We start from the raw sequence: 27,480 nt of genomic DNA, 5'->3' as shown, positions 1-27,480 counted from the left end.
TGCGCCATTTTCCGATACTCGTAGCGTCTCCATTTTCCATGATCTGGGGTCGGTTGAGGCCTTATTTTTTGCGTGCCAAGATGACATTTTTAATGATAGCATTTTGGTGCAGATACGTTCTTTTGATCGCCCGTTACTGCATTTTAATGCAATGTCGCAGCGACCAAAAAAGCGTAATTCTGGCATTTCGAATTATTTTCTCGCTACGCCGTTTAGCGATCAGGTTAATGCTTTTTTTAATTGATAGATCGGGCGATTCTGAACGCGGTGATACCAAATATATGTAGATTTGATTTTTTTTTTATTGATTTATTTTGATTGGGGCAAAAGGGGGGTGATTTAAACTTTTATATTTTTTTATTTTTTTTCACATTTTTTTAACTTTTTTTTTTTACTTTTGCCATGCTTCAATAGCCTCCATGGGAGGCTAGAAGCAGGCACAGCACGATTGCCTCTGCTACATAGCAGCGATCTGATGTTCGCTGCTATGTATCAGAAAATCAGGTGTGCTGTGAGTGCCGGCCACAGGGTGGCGCTCACAGCTACCGGCAATCAGTAACCATAGAGGTCTTAAGGACCTCTATGGTTACAAAGTACAAGCATCGCCGACCTCCGATCATGTGACGGGGTCGGCGATGCCGTCATTTCCGGCCGCCCGGCCGGATGCGGTAGTTAAATGCCGCTGTCTGCGTTTGACAGCGGCATTTAACTAGTTAATAGGTGCGGGCATGTCCCGGCTGACATGTCCCGGCTTTGATGCGGGTTCACCGCCGAAGCCCGCATCAAAGAGGGGCTTCTGACCTCGGACGTACTATCCCGTCCGAGGTCAGAAAGGGGTTAAACAAGACTAATTCGGTGGGGTGCTGGTTTCCCCCAAACTAGCCATACCTTGACTTTTTAATTATACCTCCCCTGTAATTAACATCAACCACACAAGCGATTTCATCATTGTTACACTACAAATGTCTAAGGCTACTTTCACACTAGCGTTGGAATTCGGCCCGTTGCATTGCGTCGGGCCGAGATTCCGACGCTGGCGTTGTTAGCGCCGCACAACGGGTGCAGCGGATGCATTCTCTGGCGCATCTGCTGCCCCATTGTGAGGTGTGGGGAGGTGGGGGCGGAGTTCCGGCCGCGCATGCGCGGTCGGAAAAAGCGGTCCGTCTGGAGCAAAAAATGTTACGTTTAACGTTTTTTGCTCCCGGCGGTCCGCCACAACACGGCGCAACCGTCGCACGACGGTTGCGACGTGTGCCAATACGTCGCAATGCGCCGGTAATGTTAGTCTATGGGGCAAAAACGCATCCTGCAAACAACTTTGCAGGATGCGTTTTTTCCCCTAAACTACGCATTGCGATGTATTAAAAGAAACGCCAGTGTGAAAGTACCCTTAGTTCTTTCTCCCTGGCATTTGCAGTGAAGTCTGGTACACAAATCCCAGCTTCACGTGCTTTGTGTATGCCAAAGAAGGATACAACCTAGAGGGGAGCAGGTAGGTTTGCCAGAAGTTCCCGGACAGTCAGTAAAAGTAGGGCACTTTTTCCCCATGTCCGTAAAGAAAAAATTGATGTGCCCATAATTTTGGGGAGACTAGAGAAGCTTTCTCAGATTTTTTATGACTGTCATTACTATCATTATACAATTTACAGTGAATGCAGCTGATGTCTTAACAAAATTATGATCTATAGACATGTATTACTTATATGATTTATTATGGTTTTCCAATATGTCTATAAAATATGTTGGCTCAAAATGCTATCCAGAAGTCACATTCAACTGAAAATGTCTCTGGCATTGGCGCCGTCTAATATAGTGATCAATATGCCCCTGCCCATGAACTTCTCATTACACCACTGGTTCCTGCCTTCATTCTTGATTTTTGTCCAAATGATTAGTAAGCTTTGTACCTTGCAGTATGATCAAAAGAGGAATTATTTAAAAAACAACAACAACAAAAAAAAATTTCTCTTAATTCATGCCTGATTGGCATGAGGGCTTAGCTTAGAGGGCTAATTATAGGTTATTTTCAATAATTTAACTACAGTGTATTGAAAAAGATCAGAATGTCATCTTACTAAGCACTTTCTCTTCACAGGATAAATGCAGAGTGATTGAAGAAAAGGCAACACAGATATTTTCACCCAATGTAAGGAAACAATTCATAGATTCGCAGTTTAAACAATCAGATGGGTTTTTCACTGATTTTAGGTACACGAGGTTACGAAATAAAGCCGAATTTTTGAAATGTGATTTAGATCTGTTATTTTATTGATATTAATTTAGATCAGTCAAAATTGTTCCTACTGAACAAAAAAGAAAGCGACAAAGTGATAATATTTTACTGAAAAAGCTTGGCCAATAACCAATGCGATTCATAGAAGTTGTTGATTAAGATAAACTATTAAATGGACATATATATATATATATATATATATATATATATATATATGATATATATGTATATATATGATATATATATATATAAAAATATAAACGAGTGTATGTGTGTGTGTATCGACGATGATGTCATAATGGTTGCCATGGCGATGATGATATCATAAAGGTTGCCACGGCGACAATGATGTCATAATAGGTTGCAATGGTGACGGTTATGTCATAATGGTTGCCGTGGTGCCGATGATGTCATAATAATTTGCCATGGCGAAGATGATGTCATAATGGGTATATGGTCATGGAACTATGGGATGGAGGATGTGTGTGATGGGTATATGGGCACGGGACTATGGAATGAAGGATGTGTATGATGGGTATATTGGCACAGGACTATGGGATGGAGATTATGTATGACTAGATTGTGGCCCGATTCTAACGCATCGGGTATTCTAGAATATGCATGTCCCCGTAGTATATGGACAATGATGATTCCAGAATTCGCGGCAGACTGTGCCCGTCGCTGATTGGTCGAGGCAACCTTTATGACATCATCGTCGCCATGGCAACCATTATGACATCTACGTCGATACTGTGCCCATCGCTGAATCAGAAACGTGGGATTTCTACATCCTTTATGACATCATCGTCGCTGTGCCCGTTGCTGATTGGTCGAGGCCTGGCGGCCTCGACCAATCAGAGACGCGGGATTTCTACGTTGATACTGTGCTCGTCGCTGATTGGTCGAGGCCTGGCGGCTTCGACCAATCAGAGACGCGGGATTTCCAGGACAGACAGACAGAAAGATAGACAGACAGAAAGACAGACAGAAAGACAGACAGACAGACAGACGGAAAAACCCTTAGACAATTATATATATATAGATGAGTATATAGGCACGGGACTATGGGATGGAGGATAATCATTATAATTTCTTATAACTGACCACAGTTAGCTACTATACCCGGGCAACGCCGGGCTCTTCAGCTAGTTAAGAATAGTGATGATAGAGCACAACAATGCTTGTGTGCTCGGTACTCTAATCCAGCAGGTCGGACGCTCGGACAGGCTTGCCTCGAATAACTATAATAATGGAAGTCAATGGGAAAGTCAAGCATTTTTCCTGAAGACCCTACTCGATGGGCTGGGGGAGCAGGAAGATCCCTGAAATGGATAGAAATAGTGCTCAAACGGAAAGGGAACAGCAAGGGGAAGATGACTGGATGCATCTCTGACTCTCAGGTCGCTGCTGGGAACAATGTTGTCAGAGTATTACGCAACTTTTACGGACCGACAATAAAGAATACAAAACCGAAGAAAAAATGGATTTTACAGGAAAAAATGTTAGGAAGAATTATAAAATAAATCCAATAAAACCTGCCTCCTCCACCCCTTAGTAGCCAGGCCTTCTCTCACCATATTTCGCCTTCGCCCATGACTAAAGTAGATGACATGGTAGAGGGGGTAATAAAACTACTAAAACCGGTAGTCACTGGTAAATGTAATTTTAACATTTTACTATCTTATCTAGGCATGTGGTGTGTGACATAGTCAGATAAATCCTGTTTAAATTGTAAAGGAGAGACTCTGAAACTCACACAGACTATGAGGCCAATTCAAAGTCTGCCAAAAATTAGAAGAAAGATGGACTCTGATAGACACTGTATAAGACATAAAGGAGGGCCTCAAAAACATAGTTAAAATTGTTAGGTAGTGGGTAGAGATGGGTTGACCCCTTGATGTTCTGGTCCAGTGGGTTCAGCCCCCCAAAAAGTTTGGATCTGGGTACCAGAACAGTACCAGCACCCGAATCCAGACCCCATTCACTTGAATGGGGACCCGAACATCCAGTGTTTGCCATGCTGTCATGTGCATGACAGCACGGCAAACATTGATTCTGATCCATGGTAAAATCATTACCGCTGGTCAGAGATCAGTGGTTCCCATGCTGTAAAATGACAGCTTGAGCCTGCAGCTGTGATTGTAGGTAAAAACTTTATTTCCGGTCACTGGCATTGGCTGATGGGACTACTGCTTCCATCAGTCTACAAACAAAACCAAAAGAAAAAACAATATGTGCATATACCCTAATAAAAATAAATAAGTAGAAAAGCAAGTGCATTAACTGTTTTTGATATATAGTTCCTCCAAAGCTGGGTGTCGAGTTGGGACCCTGTGACTCTCTGCCACTATTCACACTAGGTAGGTTTTAACATTAGAGAGTGTAGTTACTGACCCAATTGGGTACACCTTTCTGCGGTGGAACAGCTTTATGCTTTTTTTGATCAAACAGTATTTACTAAGTACTCTATGTTAATTATTTAATGCACTTGCATTTTTACTTATTTATTTACGTTAGCGTATATGCACATATTGTTTTTCTCTTTGGTTTTGTTTGTTTCCATGGCCAGTGTGAACATGCCTTTACATCATGCATGTTTTTAAGTCATACTGTGGCTCAGTTTTGTGTTTTTCTACAGTATTTTTGTATTCAGTACAAATAGGGTGTGGCCCCCTTTTCACTGAGCTGGCAGTTCATTTATAGTTCCTCCAAAGCTGGGTGTCCGGTTGGGACCCAGTGACTCTCTGCCACTATTCACACTAGATAGGTGTTAAGTTCCCACCGCTGCACAGGGGTAATCTCGAACCATCTCCGCTGTGGTCTCCCATTCTCCTCCAGCCACAGTGGAGCCTGCTCAGCAGAGACGTTGGTCCCAGCGTCTGGCTCAAGCTGATACTGTGCAGCTGGTTACTGCTGTCCTTCCAGGCTCAGCCATTGTAACCAGTACTGATCAGCGGCGAGCAGGCGTCCCTGGGACTAAGTCCTGCTTTTCTTCTTCTGAGCATGCCCAAGGGACGACCTCTCATTGAAGGTCGGGGGTCACATGCTCAGGTCCTGTAGCAGCTCCTATTGGACCACTAGGAAGGTCCTGGAAAGCTCGCGCTATAAAAGGTTCGCATGGCCGCACGGCCATGCGCTAGTATAAACTTATTATTGTGTGTGGATGTATGCCTGTCGATGGATGAAAGCTCCAAATCATTCACATTCCTACTGTTGTTGACTGTTCACGAATGGTGGAAGCTACCTAGCACTTGACAGTGCTATCCCGCACAGCTAGCACACGATACAGCGTCTGATAGCAGTGACCGCCAGTGTGGCGCCATGCGCTAATAGAGCGCTTTCCTGACCCACGTCTGGGTGGTTAGTGGCATCCACCAGAGCGGCACTGCACGCACTCTTGTGCAATAAATTATTAATTCTGATAATCTCTGACACCCCAGTAGCGGTGTTGAGTGCAAAAAGTCTAGAGGAACTCTTTCCCTGAGTCTTGGGACAGAGTTCTGTGACTCTTTGCTTGCGCTCTTTGTGTGGTACCGCAGCCCTCTGACGCAACAGGGTTTGCTTCCTTCATACCGGGTGAAGCTAACCCGTGTGTGTGTATCCACATTATACCACTATATAGTCTGTCATTACTCAGCAGCAGGTTCCATCTCTGCACGGTGGACCCTGGGCTGCGAACGCACCTTATACCATCCTTATAATTATTTGCTGCACTCTGCTAGCCCTAACATTATACTAGTGCCAGGGTCTGGTTAGTAATAGCGGATGAACAGTGACTGCAGCGGTACATCCAGCAGCTGGAGGGCAAGTTGGCGGCTCTCGAGCACACAACCTCGGCTGTGGATGTTACCGCAGTAGTTGTTCAGGCTGCTAGCATGGCTGCAGCTAGTTTGTCCACTGCCACCCCCTGTTCTGACCTTATCCCACCTCCTGCTGCCAGATAAGTACTCTGGCGATAGCAAGTCATGCAGGGGATTCGTGAACCAGTGTGTGATACACCTTGTGCTTCTGGCTGCACGTTTCCACTCAGAGCGGGCTAAAGTGGGATTCATAATCTCTCTCTTGTCGGACAGGGCGTTGGAGTGGGCTACACCACTGTGGGAGCGTGACGATCATGTGGTGCAGAGTGCTCTGCGGTTCCTGAGCACTCGCAAACAGATCTCTTTGGGACCTCAAGTCACCCGTGATACGGCACTCCAACTGCTGGCACTGACACAGGGCTCATCCTTGGTCAGCCATTTTTCTTTCCACTTCCGGACTTTAGCATCTGAACTGGAGTGGCCAGATAAAGCCCTCATCCCTGTATTTTGGAGGGGGCTGGCTGACCATGTGAAGGACGCTTTGGCCACTAGGGAGATTCCCATCACACTGGAGGAGTTAATAGCTGTATTAACTCGCATCGACCTACGTTTTAACGAGCAAAGGCTGGAACAAGCCCAGTGTAGGTAGAGGTTTCGTCTGGCTCCCACCTTAGCCATACCTCTGGAATCTCAGGTCCAGGCGTCCGAGCCACATGAGGCCATGGAGGTGTCACGAGCGGGATCTAAGTCTCAGATCGCTCGTGCACTCAAGGTCTGTCATGTCTGCCGGTGGTCAGGACATCTTGTCTCCAGATGTTCCCAGCGGTCAGGAAAACGTCAGCGTCTAGTGGATGTAGGAGGAGGTACACTAGACACGGCAACGTTTTTCTCCAAACTGTCCTTCAAAGGGACAATCACCTTTGGCCCGTCCACTCTTACAGTCAAGTTGTGTGTGGATTCCGGGGCGTAGTGGAATTTTATGTTCTCTGCCTTTGCCCAACGACACACAATACCCCTGGTGATGCTCGCCAAGCCGGTGACTGTATGAGTGGTGAATGGGTCGACTCTGCCCTCACTAATAACACACCAGACCATCCCATTAACTTTATCCATGTCTCCATCCCATCAGGAGATTATCTCCCTGCTAGTCATTCCTGAAGGAATTGATGAGGTTCTGTTAGGGATACCATGGCTATACTACCACTCTCCTCATATAGAATGGTCCTCTGGGAGAATTCTGGGATGGAGTGAATCTTGTGAGAGTAGATGTCTGAGCGAGTGCATTCAGGTTGCTACTACTGAAGTACCCGCAGATCTTTCTTTTCTCCCCAAGCACTATTGGCCCTATGCGGACATGTTCTCCAAGAAGGCTGTGGAGACCCTTCCACCCCACCGCCCCTATGACTGTCCTATTGACCTCTTGCCTGGTTATTTAAGAAGATCCCGAAGAGCATTATCAGTGGTGGAGACCAATTATGTGTAAACTGAACGTGTGTGTATATAGAACCACACACTGCTATATTCCTGTCCAATATACCACCACCTATGCCTGGACACATGGACAACTGCAATATAGACTAAATATATCAGAACAAGAGCACCAGGCAGTTATGAAGTCCAAATAACAATAATTTTATTAGATCACAACATTATTAAAAACCAGACAAAAGATACATGACAGGGCTAAAAAGATGACACTAGGGGGTCACCGGCAGCATGCAGAGCCCAAGGCAGGGTGTCAGCCTAGCAAGAAAAATATGCTAACATGCAGGGAACAGTACTTAGTATTAGTACATATAGTAAAATGGCCACATGTAAATAAAAGATAACTTGGCCATAGTCCATAAACGCTATATAATGACAAGAAATCCCTAGGCTCCAATGAGCCATGCAGGTTACCTGATGCAGTTGGTCAGTATCGTAGGGGTGGTCGGGTGTCCCTACGATACTGACCAACTGCATCAGGTAACGTGCATGGCTCATGTGGCCATTTTACTATATGTACTAATACTAAGTGCTGTTCTCTGCATGTTAGCATCTTTTTCTTGCTAGGCTGACACCCTGCCTTGGGCTCTGCATGCTGCGGGTGACCCTCTAGTGTCATCTTTTTAGCCCTGTCATGTATCTTTTGTCTGGTTTTTAATTATGTTGTGATCTAATAAAATTATTGTTATTTGGACTTCATGACTGCCTGGTGCTCTTTTTCTGATATAATTACCTCTTGCCTGGTGCAGAGCCTCCCCGGGGTCGAGTCTATCCCCTATCTCTCCCGGAGAATGAGGCGATGACCCAATACATTCAGGAGAATCTGGCTAGAGGATTCATTAGGAAGTCAGTGTCACCTGTAGGGGCGGGGTTCTTCTTCATGCAGAAGAAGAACGGAGAACTACGCCCATGCATAGATTACAGGGGTCTTAACGCAATCACCGTTAAGAACAAATACCCTCTGCCTCTGATATCTGAGCTATTCGATAGGCTTCGAGGAGCAAGGGTATTTACAAAATTAGATCTGCGTGGTGCTTACAACCTGATTCGCATCCGTGAGGGGGACGAATGGAAGACGGCTTTTAACACCAAAAGTCTTTGACCTCCTACGGGCAAAATCCCTCTATGCCAAATTGGAGAAGTGTGTGTTTGAGCAGGAGTCCTTGCCTTTCCTTGGCTATATCATCTCTGCCCAGGGATTGGCTATGGATCCTGCCAAGCTACAGGCTGTGATGGACTGGCAAGAACCCCATTCTCTCAAAGCGGTGCAGCACTTTAAAGGCTCGAGTTACCTGTTGTATGGGTTAGTGTCCTACTTAAAGGGGGACAGAGAGAAAACGTGAGGACCTTGTGTGAGGCCTAAGGCAGCAAGGGGCTACACCACAGAGCTAGAGGGAAGGCTTCAACCCCATCTGATAAGGGGGACTCCAGATTTGCATCCAAGCTGGCCAGACCATAGCAGCACCTGTGTACCGGTACCCTGGACTGAGGCTGCCTGAACCCTTCAGTAAAGAGGTAAAGAGCCTGCAAACCTGTGTCCTCTGTTTTTTTCTACACCACTTACCACCTATCCCTACTACACCGGGAGCTTCACCTGTGGGAAGCCATACCATCCCAGCTGCCATAACATCACCCCAGCGGTCCCCTTTAAGCAACGTCGGTCATCCCTGACCGAATACCACAGGTGGCGTCACAAGCTCTTATTATTTTTAAACACCCCTTTAAAGACCTTACCTTTTACATGGGTGCCCAGGGCCATGGACTGGGTCACCGCCTCTGTGACACATCCCTTTTAGTACTGGACCTGGTACCGAGTACCCCGTGGCCCTGACGGGCATTCCACTGCTCACATGGAGAAGGGGATGTAGAGTCTGATAGCATGGACCTCAAAAGAAGTGAAGACAAGTGAGGGTACTTGACGGATAACCTGAAAGGTACATTTGGGTGATAGGAGCAGATCAACTCCTCCACCTGTTCTGCTGTTCGATCTTGGAATATGAGAGAAATGTAATTCACCATATGAGAGAGCAGCAGCATCGGTCTGAGTAAGAGCCAGAAGGTTAAGAGAATCAGAAAGGAAGAAGTCATGGATGAAGGAAAGTTTATTACACACTGAGTGTGAATTCCAAAGAGCACAATTAAAAGAGACAGAAGGCATGCATGGAATATTAATGATATTTGAGGGGTTTCTGAGTGTAGTAGTTGAGGGGTGTGACTTACTATAACATGAGGGGCCGGGGTTGGGAGAGATATCTCCTGCGACTAGGTGAAAGAGGATAGAAAGAGTGAGTAGATGGTTAAGTGATTTGTGAGAGCGTCTCTTGTGTTGGATGGTGGGAATGAATGGATCTGTGCAACTTAGCAATGTGAAAAGAGCGTGAGTGCTCTACATAGGAGAGTGAAGGACTAAGAGGCCGATATGGATGGAGTTTAAAGAGTTAATGCAAGGACAATGTATGTGAGTGAATGCAGCAGCCATGATATAAATTATACAAATGCATAGAGTGAATATTTGTTGCAATCCAAATGTACTGGGAATAGGTTTGTTTAAATGTCTTACCTGTCTCATGCCCTGTCTAAATGCCATGATTAACTGCAAGGTAAGGGCAGCACGGTGGCACAGTGGTTAGCATTGCAGCGCTGGGGTCCTGGGTTCTAATCCCACCCAGGACAACATCTGCAAAGAGTTTGTATGTTCTCCCCATGTTTGCGTGGGTTTCCTCCGTGTACTCCGGTTTCCTCCCACATTCTAAAGACATACTGATAGGGATTCTAGATTGTGAGCCCCATCGGGGACAGTGATGATAATGTGTGCAAAAACTGTAAAGCGCTGCGGAATATGTTAGCGCTATATAAAAAAATTAAAATAAAAAATAAAGATAAGGTACTTTGAAACATGTACTTATAATAAATGTACATAAATGCAATCCCAAGCTATGTCTGAATATATAGTAGTCTTGCTCTAAGATGTATCAGTATTTTACCTCATTAGCAATCAATCAACTAATTTAAAACAGCAGGAGACAATAAATGTAGTGACAAATAAAAAAGGTTGCAGGCCTACATGGATCATAAACCCCTTTGAGAAAGTTACATGACATCACAGCATTAAGGGACCAGCAGAGTAAGATGAATGAGCTATATACCATTAGATATGCTTGCAGACATGAAGTAGAAATGACTGAAGACATGCAGGATCTATGCAGTAGTTGAATGAGCTATATACCTGTATGAAGAGAAAAGATATGAGTGTTAGATTCTGCCATGATTAACTGCAATTTACTTTGAAAAATGTACTTAGAATAAATGTGCATAAATGCAACCACTACATCAATTCTTTCAGTGTTTTACTGCAGTTTTTACCCAACCCATACCAACCAAACTTATCAGCAGGAAAAAGCACAAAAATGCATAAAAATGGACAGAAATCATACAAATATGTGGAATGTCTGCTGCTGTTTTCCAGGCATATTGCATGCAGAAATATTTGTATCAAAAACTACATGTGAACATTCCATCACTATATTAACTTAATACTATCTTTACTCTTCTCTCTTCCAGATCAATATTAAAAACATGGCAGTTGACAGGGTTTCTTCAGCAGGCATGAAAAATATCTTTATTAGTGGTGAAAATTTGCAGGATCTGAAAAGGGTACTTTTATTTGATACCAGCAGCTGCAAACCTGAAGTGTAAGTATGTCTCTGCATGAGGCCTGTTTCTAAAGTAGCTATCATTTCAAGAATCACTCCCACTAACTTTTTTATACATTTAAATGTGTGTACATGCTTGTAATATAGTGAGTGTATTAATATATTTATCTACCGCTGCCTTCTCCAGAATCCAACACAGTTCTTCTGTTCTTCTGAGAGACATCAGCGCAATTGCAACTAGCCAGTTCATTCCATACTCTATACGTGGGCTGGAAGTCGATTTTACATATGAAATCCTATATTGCCTTGTTCTGAGATGCTCCATAGGATTTTATTGTAAAATCGATTCCTAGGTCACGCAGAGTGCACTGTGACCTAAAAGAGTCTGCAGAGCGGTCACATCACAGAGAAGCAGAGCAGAACGGCGATGGACACCAAAGAAAACAGCGGTAGATTAATATATTAATACACAGACAGTACATTACATGCATGTACATACAAATTTAATGAAAAAAAAAGTTAGTGGGAGAGTTTCTTTAAGAATTTTATCAGTCAAGTAGAAGTACAACAGAAGATACCTTTGAATTGCCCACTTGTCAACCTATTGAACTCCTTTCCTCTTGCATATAGCACTAATGAATTCACTTTACATTCTGCACACATGAACTAGAGAGGTTTCATTGAGAAATCATGTAACAGTTACTGCCTATTGAAGTCTATAGAGAAGGGGAGGAAGAGCAGCTGCAGAGGAAGAAAGACCCAGACACTTAGTTGATACTGCGTCTTCAAGTAAGGCTGGAATCACACCAGGGTATAGTATCTGAAGCGAGAGTATCGGATGCGATATGAATATGACACTCGGCTCCTGCTCTTATACTTTCACCCCCGTAGGGCTAGGGGTACTCGGTACCGGGTCCTTCGGTTCTCAAGGGGGATGTCACGGTGGCTGACCCGGTCCGTGGCCCTCGGGATGTCCGTGTAAAAGAGGGAAAGGTCTTTAAAGGGCAAAAGTTCCTGACGCCACCTGTGGTATTCGGTCAGGGTGACCGATGCTGCTTAGGAGTCCGCTGGGGTGATGTTATGGCAGCTAGTCGGTATATCTTCCCACAGGTGAAGTGTGTCCCCAGGGCTTTCCATTGGGTAGATGGTGTATGGTGTGGGGCGCAGTGAGTAACGAGGACACAAGGTTGCAGTCTCTTTACCTTTTTACTGAAGACTTCAGCATCCACAGTCCAGAGCACCAGATCACAGGGCAGGCAGAGTCCGGCCGGTTCGGAGGCAAATCCAGAGTCCCCTTATCCAGGTGGAAATCAGTAGCCTTCCTCTAGTGCCTGGGTGTTGTAGTACCTTACTGCTGAGCCTCTCATAAGGTCCTCACAACTATTGAAGATGTTCTAGATGTCGTGTCTCTCTCTGTCCCCCAGATGGATAGGACAAACCCTGTTGTGAATTCTGCTTTTGGGTTCCCTCCAGTGGTTGTAAGTGGGAATGCAGTTGTCTCTGAGTCGCAGTTCTGGCCAGGTGTATCTGCTGATTGCAGTTCTGACTGGGATATTTAGGTGTGCAGGATTCATTAGTCCTTGCCAATTGGCAGCTAAGCAGGAGAAGCCAGAAAGAGATCCAACACTTCCCAAGAAACATTGACGTGCTTATATTCTGTGCTATTCATTTGTATTTCTCTTGTCCAGCTTAGACTGTGTCAGTGTTTTCTCAGTCTTGATGGATTCTCTGGAGTTGCAGATATATGCTCCACATCTTTAGTTAGATGGTGGAGTTTTTGTATTTTCTGCTGTGGATATTTTTTGGAAGGATTTTTAATACTGACCGCTTAGTATCCTGTCCTATCCTTTCCTATTTAGCTAGTGTGGCCTCTTTTGATAAATCTTGTTTCCTGCCTGCGTGTGTCTTTTCCTCTACTACTCACCGTCATTATTTGTGGGGGGCTGCCTATTCTTTGGGGCTCTGCTCTGAGGCAAGGTAGAATTCCTATTTCCATCTATAGGGGAATTTAGTCCTCCGGCTGTGTCGAGGTGTCTAGGTTTTGTTAGGCACACCCCACGGCTACTTCTAGTTGCGGTGTTAAGATCAGGGTTTGCGGTGAGTATAGTTACCACCTACTCCAGTGAAAGTTTTCATGCTGCTCCAAGGTCACCTGATCATAACAAAACCTGTATGACCGGTGGCGTGAGGCTTTTTACAATGACTCTATCATGCCTCAGCCGCTCATGGGTGCCACCTTGCCTCCTGGGTATAGGGCGGGCAGGTAACGTGGAATTAGCTCTCCTGCCGATCTCTGGAGCAAGGCATAAAGAACTGTTGCTCCCTCGGTGTTCCGGCTACCGGGATCCTACGCCTCAGTAGGAGGCAGCCTGTGTAGGGCAGAACTCCTTCTGGTTTCCTCTCCTTTTGCTATGACTTCTCACTCTCTACAATACAGTTCTCCTTCAATGTCTCTTTCTGGAAGCTGCCGCACCTGGGGCAGGCGCAGCTCTGTTGCCTTCTGTCTAGGCCTCTGACAGGATCCCACCCCTGTCAGGGACCATCTACCTGTGCCGAAGCTCAGCCAGCAACTTCCTGAGCGAAACTCAGATAGCATCTGCCTCACTTCCTCTCCAGACCACCAGTTTTACCTAATTGTGAAGAGTGCCCTAATAAATAGGAGCATAGCTCCCCCTGGTGGACTGGAGTATGAATTGTGTTGTGTGTTGGTGTTAACTGGTAAAGAGATCTCCTTTATTGCCTCCAAACATAACATCACTCCCCCTAGAGGAGAATGATATTACTGCAACGACCAGGACCCTGGGATGCTGCACTGCGAACGGGAGTTGAGTGTCAACACTACTGTGCTCCAATCCTCACACACCGAGAGGATCGGAGCACAGCTTCAGAGGTGACAGAGAGTTTAATTTCTCCATCCCCTCTGCTGCTGGTATCAACGTATGTCGCACCACACTTGGGTGATATCATAGTGCTGTGATTTGTTTCACTCACACCCATACACATATATGGGTTCAAGTGAGCGGAGTCTTGACTTGGCATGAGAAAATAATCACAGATCTGAGCTGGCCCATAGAGTAACACTGGGCTGACTACTATGTGATGCTTCATCGTACAACACTCGATGCACTGTGTATGGGAAACATCATAGTAGCTAGTACAGAACTCCTGGAAATTGCAATATACAAATCATATAATGGCCAGAAATACTGTTATTCCTTATGTACATACACAACAGCTTAGTCTGAAAATTATATAAAGTGAGGAAAATAAGTATTTGATATATTGCCGATTTTGTAAGTTTTCCTATCTACAATGAATGGAGAGGTCTGTAATTTTTATCGTAGCTGCGCTTCAACTGTGAGAGACAAAATCTTAAAAACAAATCCAGAAACTCACATTATATGATTTTTACATAATTAATTTCCATTTTATTGCATGAAATAAGTATTTGATACAATAGAAAAAGAGAACTTCATATTTGGTACAGAAACCTTCATTTTCAATTACAAAATTAGACATTTCCTGTAGTTCCTCACCAAGTTTGCACACACTGCAGCAAGGATATTGGCCCAATCCTCCATATAAATCTTCTCCAGATCTTTCAGGTTTCAGGGCTGTTGCTGGGCAACATTGAATTTCATCTTCCTCCAAAGATTTTTTATTGGGTTAAGGTCTGGAGACTGGCTAGGCCACTCCAGACCCTTGAAATATGGAGCCACTCCTTAGTTTCCCTGGCTCTGTGTTTCAGGTCACTGTAATGCGGGAAGACCCAGCTACAACCTATTTTCAATGCTCTTACTGATGGAGGGAGGTTGTTGGCCAAAATCTTGTGATACATGACCCCATCCATCCTCTCTTCAATACAGTGCAGTCATCCTGTCTCCTTTTCAAAAAAGCACCCCCACCTTGCTTGATGATTGGGACAGTGTTATTGGGGTTGTACTCATCCTGCTTCTTCCTCCAAACATGGCGAGTGAAGTTGATATCAAAAAGATCTATTTTGGTCTCATCTGACGACATGACTTTCTCCCATGCCTCCTCTGGTCATCCATATGGTCATGGGCGAACTTCAAAGAGGTCTTGACATGTGCTGGCATGAGCAGGAGGACCTTGCGTTCCCTGCTGGATTTTAATCCGTGACAGCATAGTGTGTTACTAATGGTAATGTTTGAGACTGTGGTTCCAGCTCTCTTCAGGTAATTGACCAGATCCTTCTATGTAGTTCTGGGCTGATTCCTGATATATCACTGAATCATCCTTACCCACAAGGTGAGTTCTTGCATGGAGCCCCAGGCCGAGGAGGATTGACAGTAATTTTGTGTTTCTTCCATTTTCTAAAAATTGTGCCAACAATTGTTCTTTTCTCATCAAGCTTGTCTATTCTCCTGTAGACCATCTCAGCCTTGTGCAGGTCTACAATTTGTCCCTGGTGTCTTTAGACATCTCTTTGGTCTTGACAATGTTGGAGAGGTTGTAGTGTGATTGATTGAGCATGTGGATATGTGTCTTTTATGCAGGTAACTAGTTTAGATTTGTGCAAATACAGGTATTGAATGGAGAGTATAAGGGCTTCTTAAAGAAAAACTAACAGGGCAGTGAGAGACAGAATTGTTGCTAGTTGATAGGTGATCAATTATACTGCTCAATCCATAAAGGTAACACTAAAATATCACTTAATAAAATGTTCCAGTTGCAAATAAGTGGAAAATCAAATTACAGGCTGATCCTACTTTGGTGGAAATGCCTCTAGACAAGGAGATGATGCGCAGTAGTGTTTTTGGCCTCCACATGCCTGTATGACCTCCCCACAATGCCTGGGCATGCTCCTGATGAGGGATGTTGTCCTGAGGGATCTCCTCCCAGATGTGGATTAAATCATTAATCGACTCCTGGAGAGTCTGTGGTGTAATGAGATTGGTGAATGGAACAATCCATGATGTCCCAGATGTGTTCAGTTGGAATCAGGCCTGGGGAACGGGCAGGCCAGTCCATAAGGGTACCGTTACACTATACGATTTACCAACGATCACGAGCAGCGATACGACCTGGCCGTGATCGTTGGTAAGTCGTTGTGTGGTCGCTGGAGAGCTGTCACACAGACAGCTCTCCAGCGACCAACGATGCCGGTAACCAGGGTAAACATCGGGTTACTAAGTGCAGGGCCATGCTTAGTAACCCGATGTTTACCCTGGTTACCATCCTAAAAGTAAAAAGAACAAACGCTTCATACTTACCTTCGGCTGTCTGTCCCCGGCGCTCTGCTTCTCTGCTCTGGCTGTGAGCACAGCGATGTTTACCCTGGTTACAAGCGAACGCATCGCTGGATCGGTGTCACACACACCGATCCAGCGATGACAGCGGGAGATCCAGCAACGAAAGAAAGTTCCAAACGATCTGCTACGACGTACGATTCTCAGCAGGATCCCTGATCGCTGCTGCGTGTCAGACACAGCGATATCGTATGGATATCGCTGGAACGTCACGAATCGTACCGTCGTAGCGATCAAAATGGCACTGTGTGACGGTACCCTAACATCAATGCCCTTATCATGCAGAAACTGCTGATACACTTCAGCCACATGAGGTCTAGCATTGTCATGCATCAGAAGAAACCCATGGCCCAGTGTACCTGTATATGGTCTCACAATGGTCTGAGAATATCCTGGTACCTAATGGCATCAGAGTACCTCTGGCTAGCATATTGAGGGTTGAGCAACCCTCCAAAGAACTGCTTCTTCAAACCATTACTGACCAGTCATGCTGGAGATTGTTACAGCAGCAGAACGTTCTCCATGGTGTCTCCAGACTCTGATATGTCTGTCACATGTGTGAACCTTCTCTCATTCGTAAAGAGCACAGAACGTCAATGTCAAATCTGCCAATCTTGGTGTCTTCTGGCAAATGGCAATTGCACTGCATGGTGTTGGGCTGTAAGCACAACACCCAATTGTGGACACTGAGCCCTCATATCACCCTCATGATGTCTGTTTTTGACAGTTTGAGCAGACACATGAATGTTAGTAGAATGCTGGAGCTCATTTTTCAGGGCTCTGGCACTGCTTCTTCTATTCCTCCTTGCACAAAGGAGAAGGTAGCGGTCCTGCTGCTGGGTTGTTGCCCTCTTACGGCCCCCTCCATTTCTCCTGGTGTACTGGCTTGTCTCCTGGTATCTGCTCCATGCTCTGAACACTGTGCTGATAGACACAGATACCCTTCTTGCCATAGCTCACGTTGATGTGCCATCCTTGATTAGATACACTACCTGAACAACTTCTGTGGGACTACAAGGATAGCTTTATACTGTATGGACTATGGGGAGTGCATTCTACTATATGGAGGACTATGGTGGTGCCTTATACTATTTAGATTACTATATAATGCATGCTACTATATGAAAGACTATGAGGAGAGCATTATACTATATAGAGGGCAATATGGGAGCTCATATAATATTTGGAGGGCTATGTGGGAGCCTTTATACTTTATGGAAGGCTATTTGGGGAACATTATACTCTATGCAAGTAATTATATAGTATGAAGGATTTTATGACGTCCATCGTACTGAGATGGAGCCATTATGCTGGTTGGAGGGCTAGTGGGGGCCATTATACAGTGTGGTCAGGTGTGTGTCCATTATACAATATGTAGGCCCATTATATTGCATGGAGGGCTATGTAGAGGTCGCGGTTGAGGGATCATACTTATGACGCTAGCCACTTCTTAAGGCCAAGACATGAGTCAGAATAGTCAAGGAGGCCAAGGTCAAAAGCCAGGAGGGTACATCATATACAGATGGAAGAGACAAAAAAGTGGTCAGGTATTGTTCCGAGGTCAGAATACGAGGAGGATAACAAATCAGTGCAGAAGGGGTTAAACAGACGAATGGTCAGAGTGAAGTCCAAGGTCAGGCAGCAAAAGATCAAGCATACCGAACTAAAAGCATAGGAAGCACAAACTTCACTAGCTGAATGTATGTCTGGCAAAGGTCTGAGAGAAACAGCTCAGTTAATTAGCATGGCAATCACTTGAATCACTTGGGACAATGAACACTTGGAGACAGTCGATGCGTCCCAGTATCAGATTCGATAGTCGTGCTGTCAATCAACACACTGACAGTTCAGCACACCACTCTATTAGATTGGATGGCCGTGCTGTCAGTGACTGTATCACACTGAGTTATGGAACCGTGACAATACTGTATTGAATACAAATTTAAAAAAACTAACTGTCACATCCAAACATAGACTAGGTGTGAACAGGTGCTAACCTAGAGTCACCAACTCATATACAATCAAATAAATAGGGCAGCACTCTGTACACAAAGTGCTGCCTTATTTATTTTAATATTGTATTGAAGTTACACACTTTGTCTGGGGAGTTGAGGTGGGGTATGGTAGGGTCATCATACTGGCGTGTGAAGAACACTGTGGAGGAATTCACTGTGGATGTATCATACAGTGTTTGGGGGGCACTTTTGTTGACATTGTACTTTATGTTTGCAATGAAAGTGGGAGGGGTTTGAGGGGTGATCATTTTTATTAGATTAAAAGAGTGATAATGTGGTCTCCAGTTTTATGTACATACAGAAGTAATGAATTTAACCATTTTTAAATCTGCATGAGATGTAGCTGCCACCCCAATAATCATGACCAGCTCACACTTTTGCAAATGCATTCTTATTTCATTAGTTCCAATGCTGTTGGCCGAGCATGCTCAGATGCACCCTATATCCCTGTCTAATAAAACAGCAAACACGTGGGTTTTAACACCGCTCAAATTTGCTATGCCAAAGATCCCTCTGATACCTGCTGCATTTGTACCTAATAACTGTCTAATTAATAAAAAATAGATGCACTTATGACTCTGTCTAGTAAAACATCTCCAAACTCTCTCATGGCTTCCTCATTGCCCTGACAGCCTTGTAGCACATCTCAACTATTTTATCATCAGCTTTGCTATGAATGCATGGTATAGCATGATCTAAAGATTCTCATGAACAACTAATGAAATATGAAGTTTCTAAAGAGTAATGAACACTGGTAAAATAGTGAGTCTCACTCCCTACCTTCAAAACTATCAATGGCAGTTTCATCAATATAAATAAAAATTGTCCATGTTGAGATTGATGAGCTTTCTAAAATATAATGAAGATAAGCAGCGCACCAATTAAATTGTATAAAATGGGAGTACGTTATTGATTTCAAATGCAACTTTTCAGCTTGAGAAAAAAGCAGTGATGAAAGGGGTTGTCTGGATCTAACATACTGATTTTAAAGCCAACCTCTCATTAGGATTTTGCTAAGTAAACTACAGACACTATCAGGTTGGCACTGTTATACTGATTATAATGATGCAAGAAAGGGGAGAAGCCAGCGCTGCCTATGGTCAGAACGCAATACATAAAGTTCAAGTGCACATATTGATTTCTAACTGTATTTCAAAATGAGACATTTAGCAAACAATTGATCAATTCTTTGAGCTACTGGAGCGCCCCCAGACACAGGGCCATGCGTTTCGGTACCGGGCCTCTCTGGTTCGGTTCTGATGCTGTCACGGTGGCTAGACCTGGTTCGCGACCCTGCTAAGGGGCGTCCAATAAAGGTGGTACAGTTTATCAGGAGTTTGTGACGCCACCTGTGGTGTTCGGTCAGGGTGACCGACGCTGCTGCGGGGTCCGCTGGCGTGATGGAATTGCAGCTGGATGGTATACCTTCCCACAGGTGAAGTATGTCCCCAGGGCTTCCCAGTAAGGTGGATGGTGATGGTGTGAGGTGCAGGCAATAACGAGGACACAAGGTTGCAGTCTCTTTACCTCTTTACTGAAGACTTCAAGATCCTCAATCCAGAGCACGTTTAACAGGGCTATCAGAGACAGGCCGGTCTGATGGGCACTTCCAGAGTTTCCCTCGCAGATGGAAATCGTTGCCCACCACTAGCGCCTGTGTGTTGTAGTCCTACCCTGCTGAGCATTCGGGATAGTCCTCACAACTGCTGTTCTCGTTTGTTCGTTCTCTACAGCTCTCTCTCTCTCTCTAGTTCCAGATGTTGCTAGTTTCTCGTCCCCCAGGTATGTTTTGGCTAGGACGCACCCATATGACGGGAAGGCTTGGAGGTCTTCCGGGACCCTAGAGACGCCCCTCTCCCAATGTTGCCCCCTATGTCTTCTTAGGAAATTTAAGGTAGACAGCCAACCTATAATTAACTGCCCTGCGGAGTTTGAAGTAAGGCCTGAAGTCAGTTACTCCCGCGGTGTTCCGGCCACCGGCTACACGCCTCAGTAGGATGTTGCCTCGGTCTCACGGCACGACTCCTACTGGTACTCCTTTTTGCTTGATCTCGTTTACACTGTTCCACAATATCCTTCCTTTCTTATCTCTTTCTTAGGATACTGCCGCAAGGTAGTGCAGGTGCGGTTCCGTAACGTTCTGTTCTCTAGGCACCTGCCAGGTTCCCACGCCTGACAGGGACCCCCCTGTGCCTTCTCCCTGCAACACCCCCTGCCACGGGATGTTGCCTGAATCCAACCCAGTCAGCTTCTGACTAACTTCCTCCCCAGCCCCTAGTTTTACCAGTGTGAGGAGTGGCCCAATAAATAAAGCCTTTTTCTCCCCCTAGTGGCCAGAGTGTGAAGTGTAATGTGTTCTGGTGATACCTGGTCAGGAGAATTCCTTCAGTGCCATCAGACGTACCATCACTCCCCTTAGTGGCAGAGTGTCATACTGCAACGACCAGGTCTCTGGGGCGCTGCATTACCCTGCCACGTCACGGCAATCTCATAATGGGGCAGTACTACTCTACGTTTTTTATATTCGCTGTACCATAAAGGCCTCCTTAATAAATTAAAAGCAAGACCACATTAAATGCAGGCTGTACCTGGAGCATTTCTGAATTACTCCCATGGCGTCAGAGGGGCAGGTAAGGATAAAGGTTGACCAGGTCCAGACAGACATTTCAGGTCCAACCTCCACACTGCCCAGCCAGCACCACAGATAAAGGGTGAGACAGGCTGAGACACAGGTGCATAATTAAACAGAGCCTAGGGCAGGGCAGGGCTGCTGTATGTGTGTACAGCAGCCTATCAATCACAGGAAACACAGAAAGAATGGCGCATGTGACCAGGCGCGCACGGCTACAGTGGTGTTCAGCCACGGAACCAATATCGAAGCAAGAAAGGGGAGAAGCCAGCGCTGCCTATGGTCAGAACGCAATACATAAAGTGCAAATGCACATATTGATTTCTAACTGTATTTCAAAATGAGACATTTAGCAAACAACTGATCAATTCTTTGAGCTACCCCGCCACGTCACGGCAATCTCATAATGGGGCAGTCCTACTCTACGTTTGTTGTACTCTGTTATACTGATTATAATGATACCTGGGTTGATGAAATCCATCTTGTGGTTGTTGTTTAATCTGTATTTGTAGTTTTCAGTAAATGAGATTCTCGTGCTCCGGGCCGGCCTGTATATGTGGGGGGGTCTTTATGTGGTGCTCTGCTTGCATATGCATCTTTATGGACATATGACAGGTTACTGATCCTTCAGTGACCCTGGCTCCTATTTTACATAATATATAGAATAATATTGTTTTGAAAATCTTGCTTACAGGTTTGCTTTAAGAGTCATAATTGCCTCCCCCAACCCCTCAAAAAAATGTATATATTTGTCGGGGTCAGAAAAGAGCATACAGTATATTACAATTTTACCATCCTTACAAGGTAATTTTGCTCTTATTGTAGCCTCTAATTGTTCACGTGCACTCAGGATACCCCTGCCATGGACCTCACAAAGTATGATGCCAACAAAAGTACCCCCACAGAGAATTCCTCCACAGTGCCCTCCACACACAGTATGATGAACCCACAATACCTTCCCCACTCCCAACTATAAAGTATGATTTCATAACAGTGACCACAATACAGTTTGATGGCTCCCACAGTCTCTCACACTTAGTATGCCTTGACACTGTCCTTCCACAAAGTATGAGAACTCCACAGCCCTCCACACAACATGAGAGCCTCCACAAAGCACTCTATACACAATTATGGCCCCATAGAGCCCTCGACACAATATAATGTCCCCCAGTGTATTATAGCCCCAACACAGTGATCCGCACAGTGTATAATAGCTCCCCACACCACATAATGGCCCTCACAGAGCCCTTTACACAGTATAATGGCCCGCATACAGTATAATGGTTTCACACAGTGTAATGGCCCCCTGCACATTACAATAGCCCCTCACACCATATAATGACCCACACACATTAGCATGCTCCCCACTTAACCCTCCAGACAGTATAATGGCCCTTGCATAGCCCTCTAAAAATTATAATAAACCCTACATAGCCCCTGAAACAGTATAATGGCCCCTGCATAGCCCCCCAAATAGTATAAATGGCATCCGCAAATGATGATCACCCCAAAAAGTATAATTTAATAATTTATTTATAAAAAGACAGAAAACTACTCACCTGTCCCCGTTTCCCCGATTATCGGGTCTCTGTAGTGTGCGCGCTGTAACTCCGCACAGCGGACACAATACGTGATATCATCGCACATGCTGCACTTTTGCATCAGACCTCAATCGCATAGGGAAATGATGTAAAAAAGAGCTTTGTTCCATCATTGCTTTCAATTAAATCTGGGCGTGGTGCCGACTCTGGGCCTCCTACCACTTATGGGCCTTATACCAGCCATATGATGGTAAGCCACTGATTCCCGATAATCAGCTAATATCTGCTCCTGCAGTGGCAGGACGCTAGGCTAGGTACACATTACGTTTATGCCTATTGTCAGGGACACACGCTCAGGAGGTGTTTGCCCAACAATGGCCACAATCAGGATGGTTGCAAAGGCATTCATCTATAATAGGAACTCACTGTAAAAAAACAAAACATATTCTGTATGGAATGTTAAAATGTATCACAACTAAGTGATATTTGTCGAAATGTATTGATACCATTACACTTCTCTCTTCCTAATTTTCCTTTCAGATTGACAGTGTTTAACAAAAACAGTACACATGCCCTGATATCCCTGCCGCAAAGTGAGAATAAAGTCAAGAGGCTTTGTGTAGATTTCAGTGGGAATTGTTACCACAATAGTATTACATATGTATCGGTGTCATGTTCTGGCATTGTTCCCAATACTGTCTGGCTCAGGTAAGATAACTAAAATTACATTCTACTAGCTTATATTGTTACCTCAATAGTATTACATATGTATCAGTGTCATGTTCTGGCGTTGTTCCCAATACTTTCTGGCTCAGGTAAGACAACTAAAATTACATTTTACTTGCTTATATTTACCATGGTATTTCCTGATTCTTGCTTACCCAACAACTGCTATTAGGAAAGAGTTTATATTATTATGTGGCTTGTGGATCTTGTTGAAATTTTCAATTTGTGCTGCTATTAACCTAAAACGCCTGGGATTTACGCCTTTGTTAATCAGGACAATAGGACCGATTCATTAACCCCTTCACACCATGGCCATTTTCCATTTTTTTGCTTTAGTTTTTTTCCTCCCCTTCTTCCAAGAGCCATAACTTTTTATTTTTCCATCAATATAGGCTTCTTTTATATGGGATGAGTTGTACTCTTGAATGGTGCCATTGATTTTACCAAAGTGCAATTCTACAATAGTTTTTTTGGGAGGTTATTTACCATGTTGACTACAGGTGCATCTCACAAAATTGGAATGTCATCAAAAAGTTAATTTATTTCAGTTCTTCAATATGAAAAGTGAATCTCATATATTAGGTAGAGCCATTACAAACAGAGTATACTATTTCAAGTGTTTATTTCAGTTAATGTTGATGATTATGGCTTACAGCCAATGAAAGCCCAAAAGTCATTATCTCAATAAATTAGAATACTTTATAACACCAGCTTGAAAAAATGATTTTAAAATCTGAAATGTTGGCATACTGAAATGTATGTTCAGGAAATTAACTCAATACTTGGTCGGGGCTCCTTTGGTATCAATTACTGCATCAATGCGGCGTGGCATGGAGGCGATCAGCCAGTTGCACTGCTGAGGAGTTATGAAAGCCCAGGTTGCTTTGATAGCAACCTTTAGCTCATCTGCATTGTGGGGTCTGGTGTCTCTCATCATCCTCTTGACAATACCCCATAGATTCTCTATGAGATGAGTTTGCTGGCCAATCAAACACAGTGAAACTGTTGTTTGTAAACCAGGTATTGGTACTTTTGGCAGTGTGGAAAGGTGCCAAGTCCTGCTGGAGAATGAAATTTACATTTTCAAAAAGCATGTCGGCAGAGGGAAGCATGAAGTGCTCTAAAATTTCCTGGTAGACGGCTGAGCTGACTTTGGTCTGATAAAACACAGTGGACCTACACCAGCAGATGACATGACTCCCCAAAGCATCACTGATTGTGGATAGAGTTTTACTTTTTTAAGATCGAGTCGGGTTTCTCGAAACCCGACTTTGTCAAAAGTCAGGTCGGGTGAAATCGGCCGATTATTGCAAAAAGTCGGGGGCCGACTGAAACACGAAACCCAATGTAAGTCAATGGGGAATCAAAGTCGGCAGTGAGTGGAGGACAGGCAAACACCTACAGTGCCCATTTTAATGTTGAAAACATCAATTCTTATTACTTAAGCTTGTAAATCTTAATTTACTTTATAACAATAGTTAGGCATTGAAAATTGGGGGTCATTTGGCTAAAGTTGTGGGGGGGGGTATGGCTGGCTCAAGATTTTCTTGGGCCCAGGAAACGAGGAATACGTCACGGCGGTGGAGCAGGGAGAGGTAAGTATTTCAACTTTGCAAGAGCTGTGATCTTGAGAAAGCAGGGGGGGCCCACTCGTTGGCACTGGCACTGGCACAGGACCCCTCATAGTAACGCGGTGTGTTTGACGGAGGGTGGTGCCTTCCACTGGCAGAGACACTTTTGCGTACTATGAGGGGTCCTGTGTCAGTGACGTCGCCAACGAGTATGCCCCCCCCCACCTGATGAAGGAAGCTGCACTTTCATCTGCAGCTTCCTCTGTGTCCCCGTGTAAGGTGGTATAGTATGCGGGAAGAGGAACCTGACTTTCAGCAGGGTCAGATTCTGGCTGTGTAGAGTGCAAGGGAAATGTAGTGGTCTGGGTCAATGTACCAGCAGACTCATCTAACAGTGGCTGGGCAATGGGCAGGATGAGGAGGAAACACAAATATAGGTCCAAATACTAAAGTAGGCTAAATGCAGTTCAAAATTGGTAATAGGACTAAACAGGTGGCATTGCTTTGTTCAGTGGAGGACAACTGTAATGAGTGGCCGACCCAGTAGGCACAAATAATAAAGTGGGCTACATGTCTGCCAAAAAATTGTTCATAATTAAACAGGTGGCATAGCTAGGTACAGGGGTGGGCTCCTCTGCTGAGTAGCAGACAGTGGTAGTATGCGCAAAGTATTAACTGGTCTAAATGGAGGCCAGGGCCCCTGTATATTTTAACTATCATATAGCATTTAAACAAATTTGTATTGGCAGTGCCATTGAAGGATTTAACAGCATAGACAGCACAGTGGTGGAGCAGGGAGAGGTAAGTATTGCAAGTGGTAGAGCACTGTTCGAGCTGGGGGGGAACACTCTCTCGTGGGCGGCGGTACTGGCACAGGGCCCCTCATATTACGATGGTGTGGTTGTGCACCACCACCGTCAGAGACACTTCATGGTACTATGAGGGACCCTGTGCAAGTGCCATCGCCCAAGAGTGGGCCCACCCACCTGTCCAGGCAAACGGCACTCGCACAGGTGCTTGCGCCAGGTGGTGACCACGGCCCTGTGGGGGGAGTCAATCCATTTAGGCAGGTATAAAAATGGCCTATGGTAGATATTCTGCAGCTACAAATGGAGGAATTGGAGAAGTCAGTAAGAGGAGGCCAAAAGCAAGACATTTTTCAGGCAAGCTACGTGTCAGCAGGGGAAGGTGGGGCAAAATAATTTGAAATCCATGATTGGTTCATTTTAATGAAGGTTAGATCATCAACATTCTGTGTAGCCAGACAACTCCTTTTTTTCGGTCAGTATTGAACCAGCAGCACTGAAGACTCTTTCTGATAGCACACTAGCAGCTGGGCAAGCGAGCTCCTGTAATGCATATTCTGCCAATTCAGGCCAGGTGTCTATTTTAGATGCAAAGTAATCAAAGGGGAATGACCTGTGAGGGAGAACATCGATAAGGGAGGAAAAGTAGTTCGTAACCATACTGGACAAATGCTGTCTCCTGTCACTTTGAATGGATGCAGCAGTACCTGTCGTGTCAGCGGTCATTGCGAAATCACTCCACAACCTGGTCATAAAACCCTCTGTCCAACGCCACTTTGGATTTCTGCACCTCTAACACCTCTGCCATGTTGCCCCCTACGGCTCATGTGAGAACCATCACCGCCGCTGTGTGCTGGGAATGTCTGAACCAAACAGTCTACAAGAGTTGCTTGTTTGGTAGCCAATATTTGTTCAAGGTTCTCATGTGGCATGATATTTTGTAATTTTCCTTTATATCGTGGATCCAGGAGGCAGGCCAACCAGTAATCGTCATCGGTCATCATTTTGATAATGCGGGTGTCCCTTTTTAAGACACGAAAGGCATACTCAGCCATGTGGGCCAATGTTCCAGGTGTCAATTCACTGCTTGTGCTGGGTTGAGGAGCACTTTCTTGCAAATCAACATCACTTGTGTCCCGCAAAAACCCTGTACCTGACCTTGCAACGCCACCAGTTTCTATTGCCCCCTGAGAAGCATCCTCCTCCCATAAATATTCATCCTCTCTATCATCCTCCTCCTCCTCCTCCTCTTCGTCCGCCACCTCGTCCAGGAGAGTTCCTTGAGCAGACAATGGCTGACTGTCATCAAGGCTTCCCTCCTCCTCGGCTGCAGATGCCAGCTCCTTAATGTGCGTCAAACTTTGCATCAGCAGACACATTAGTGGGATGCTCATGCTTCATGCTTATGATAGTGTCGTCTGAACTTACCAGCCATGTGCATTCCTCAAAACACTGAAGGACTTGACAGAGGTCTTGTAGCTTCGACCACTGCACACCAGACAACTCCATGTCTGCCATCCAAGTGCCTGCCCGTGTATGTGTATCCTCCCACAAATTAATTACAACACGCCTCTGTTCGCACAGCCTCTGAACCATGTGCAGTGTGGAGTTCCACCTTGTTGCAACGTTGATTATTAGGCGGTGCTGGAGAAGATTCAGCGATCGCTGATGGTTCAGCATATGGCTGTAGTGTACGGGCGACCGGCGGATGTGCGAGAAAAGTCTTCGCACCTTCAGGAGCAGGGCTGGTA

The 27,480-nt window shown here is 44.9% G+C and overlaps 1 protein-coding gene across 1 annotated transcript in view; it reads left to right on the top strand.

The window, feature by feature from the left end:
- PLXNC1 (plexin C1) overlaps window positions 1-27,480 on the top strand; it is a 374,777-nt gene that overhangs the window by 133,874 nt on the left and 213,423 nt on the right. Inside the window, exons 9-11 of the mRNA XM_069764349.1 lie at window positions 2,096-2,146; window positions 11,080-11,210; window positions 23,167-23,334. Coding sequence (XP_069620450.1) covers window positions 2,096-2,146; window positions 11,080-11,210; window positions 23,167-23,334 — 350 coding nt within the window. The remainder of the gene's footprint in view (window positions 1-2,095; window positions 2,147-11,079; window positions 11,211-23,166; window positions 23,335-27,480) is intronic.

The sequence above is a fragment of the Ranitomeya imitator genome, chromosome 4, assembly GCF_032444005.1.
Source record: "Ranitomeya imitator isolate aRanImi1 chromosome 4, aRanImi1.pri, whole genome shotgun sequence".
In the NCBI taxonomy this organism is placed as follows: domain Eukaryota; kingdom Metazoa; phylum Chordata; class Amphibia; order Anura; family Dendrobatidae; genus Ranitomeya; species Ranitomeya imitator.
This window is presented reverse-complemented; position numbering and strand designations above follow the sequence as displayed.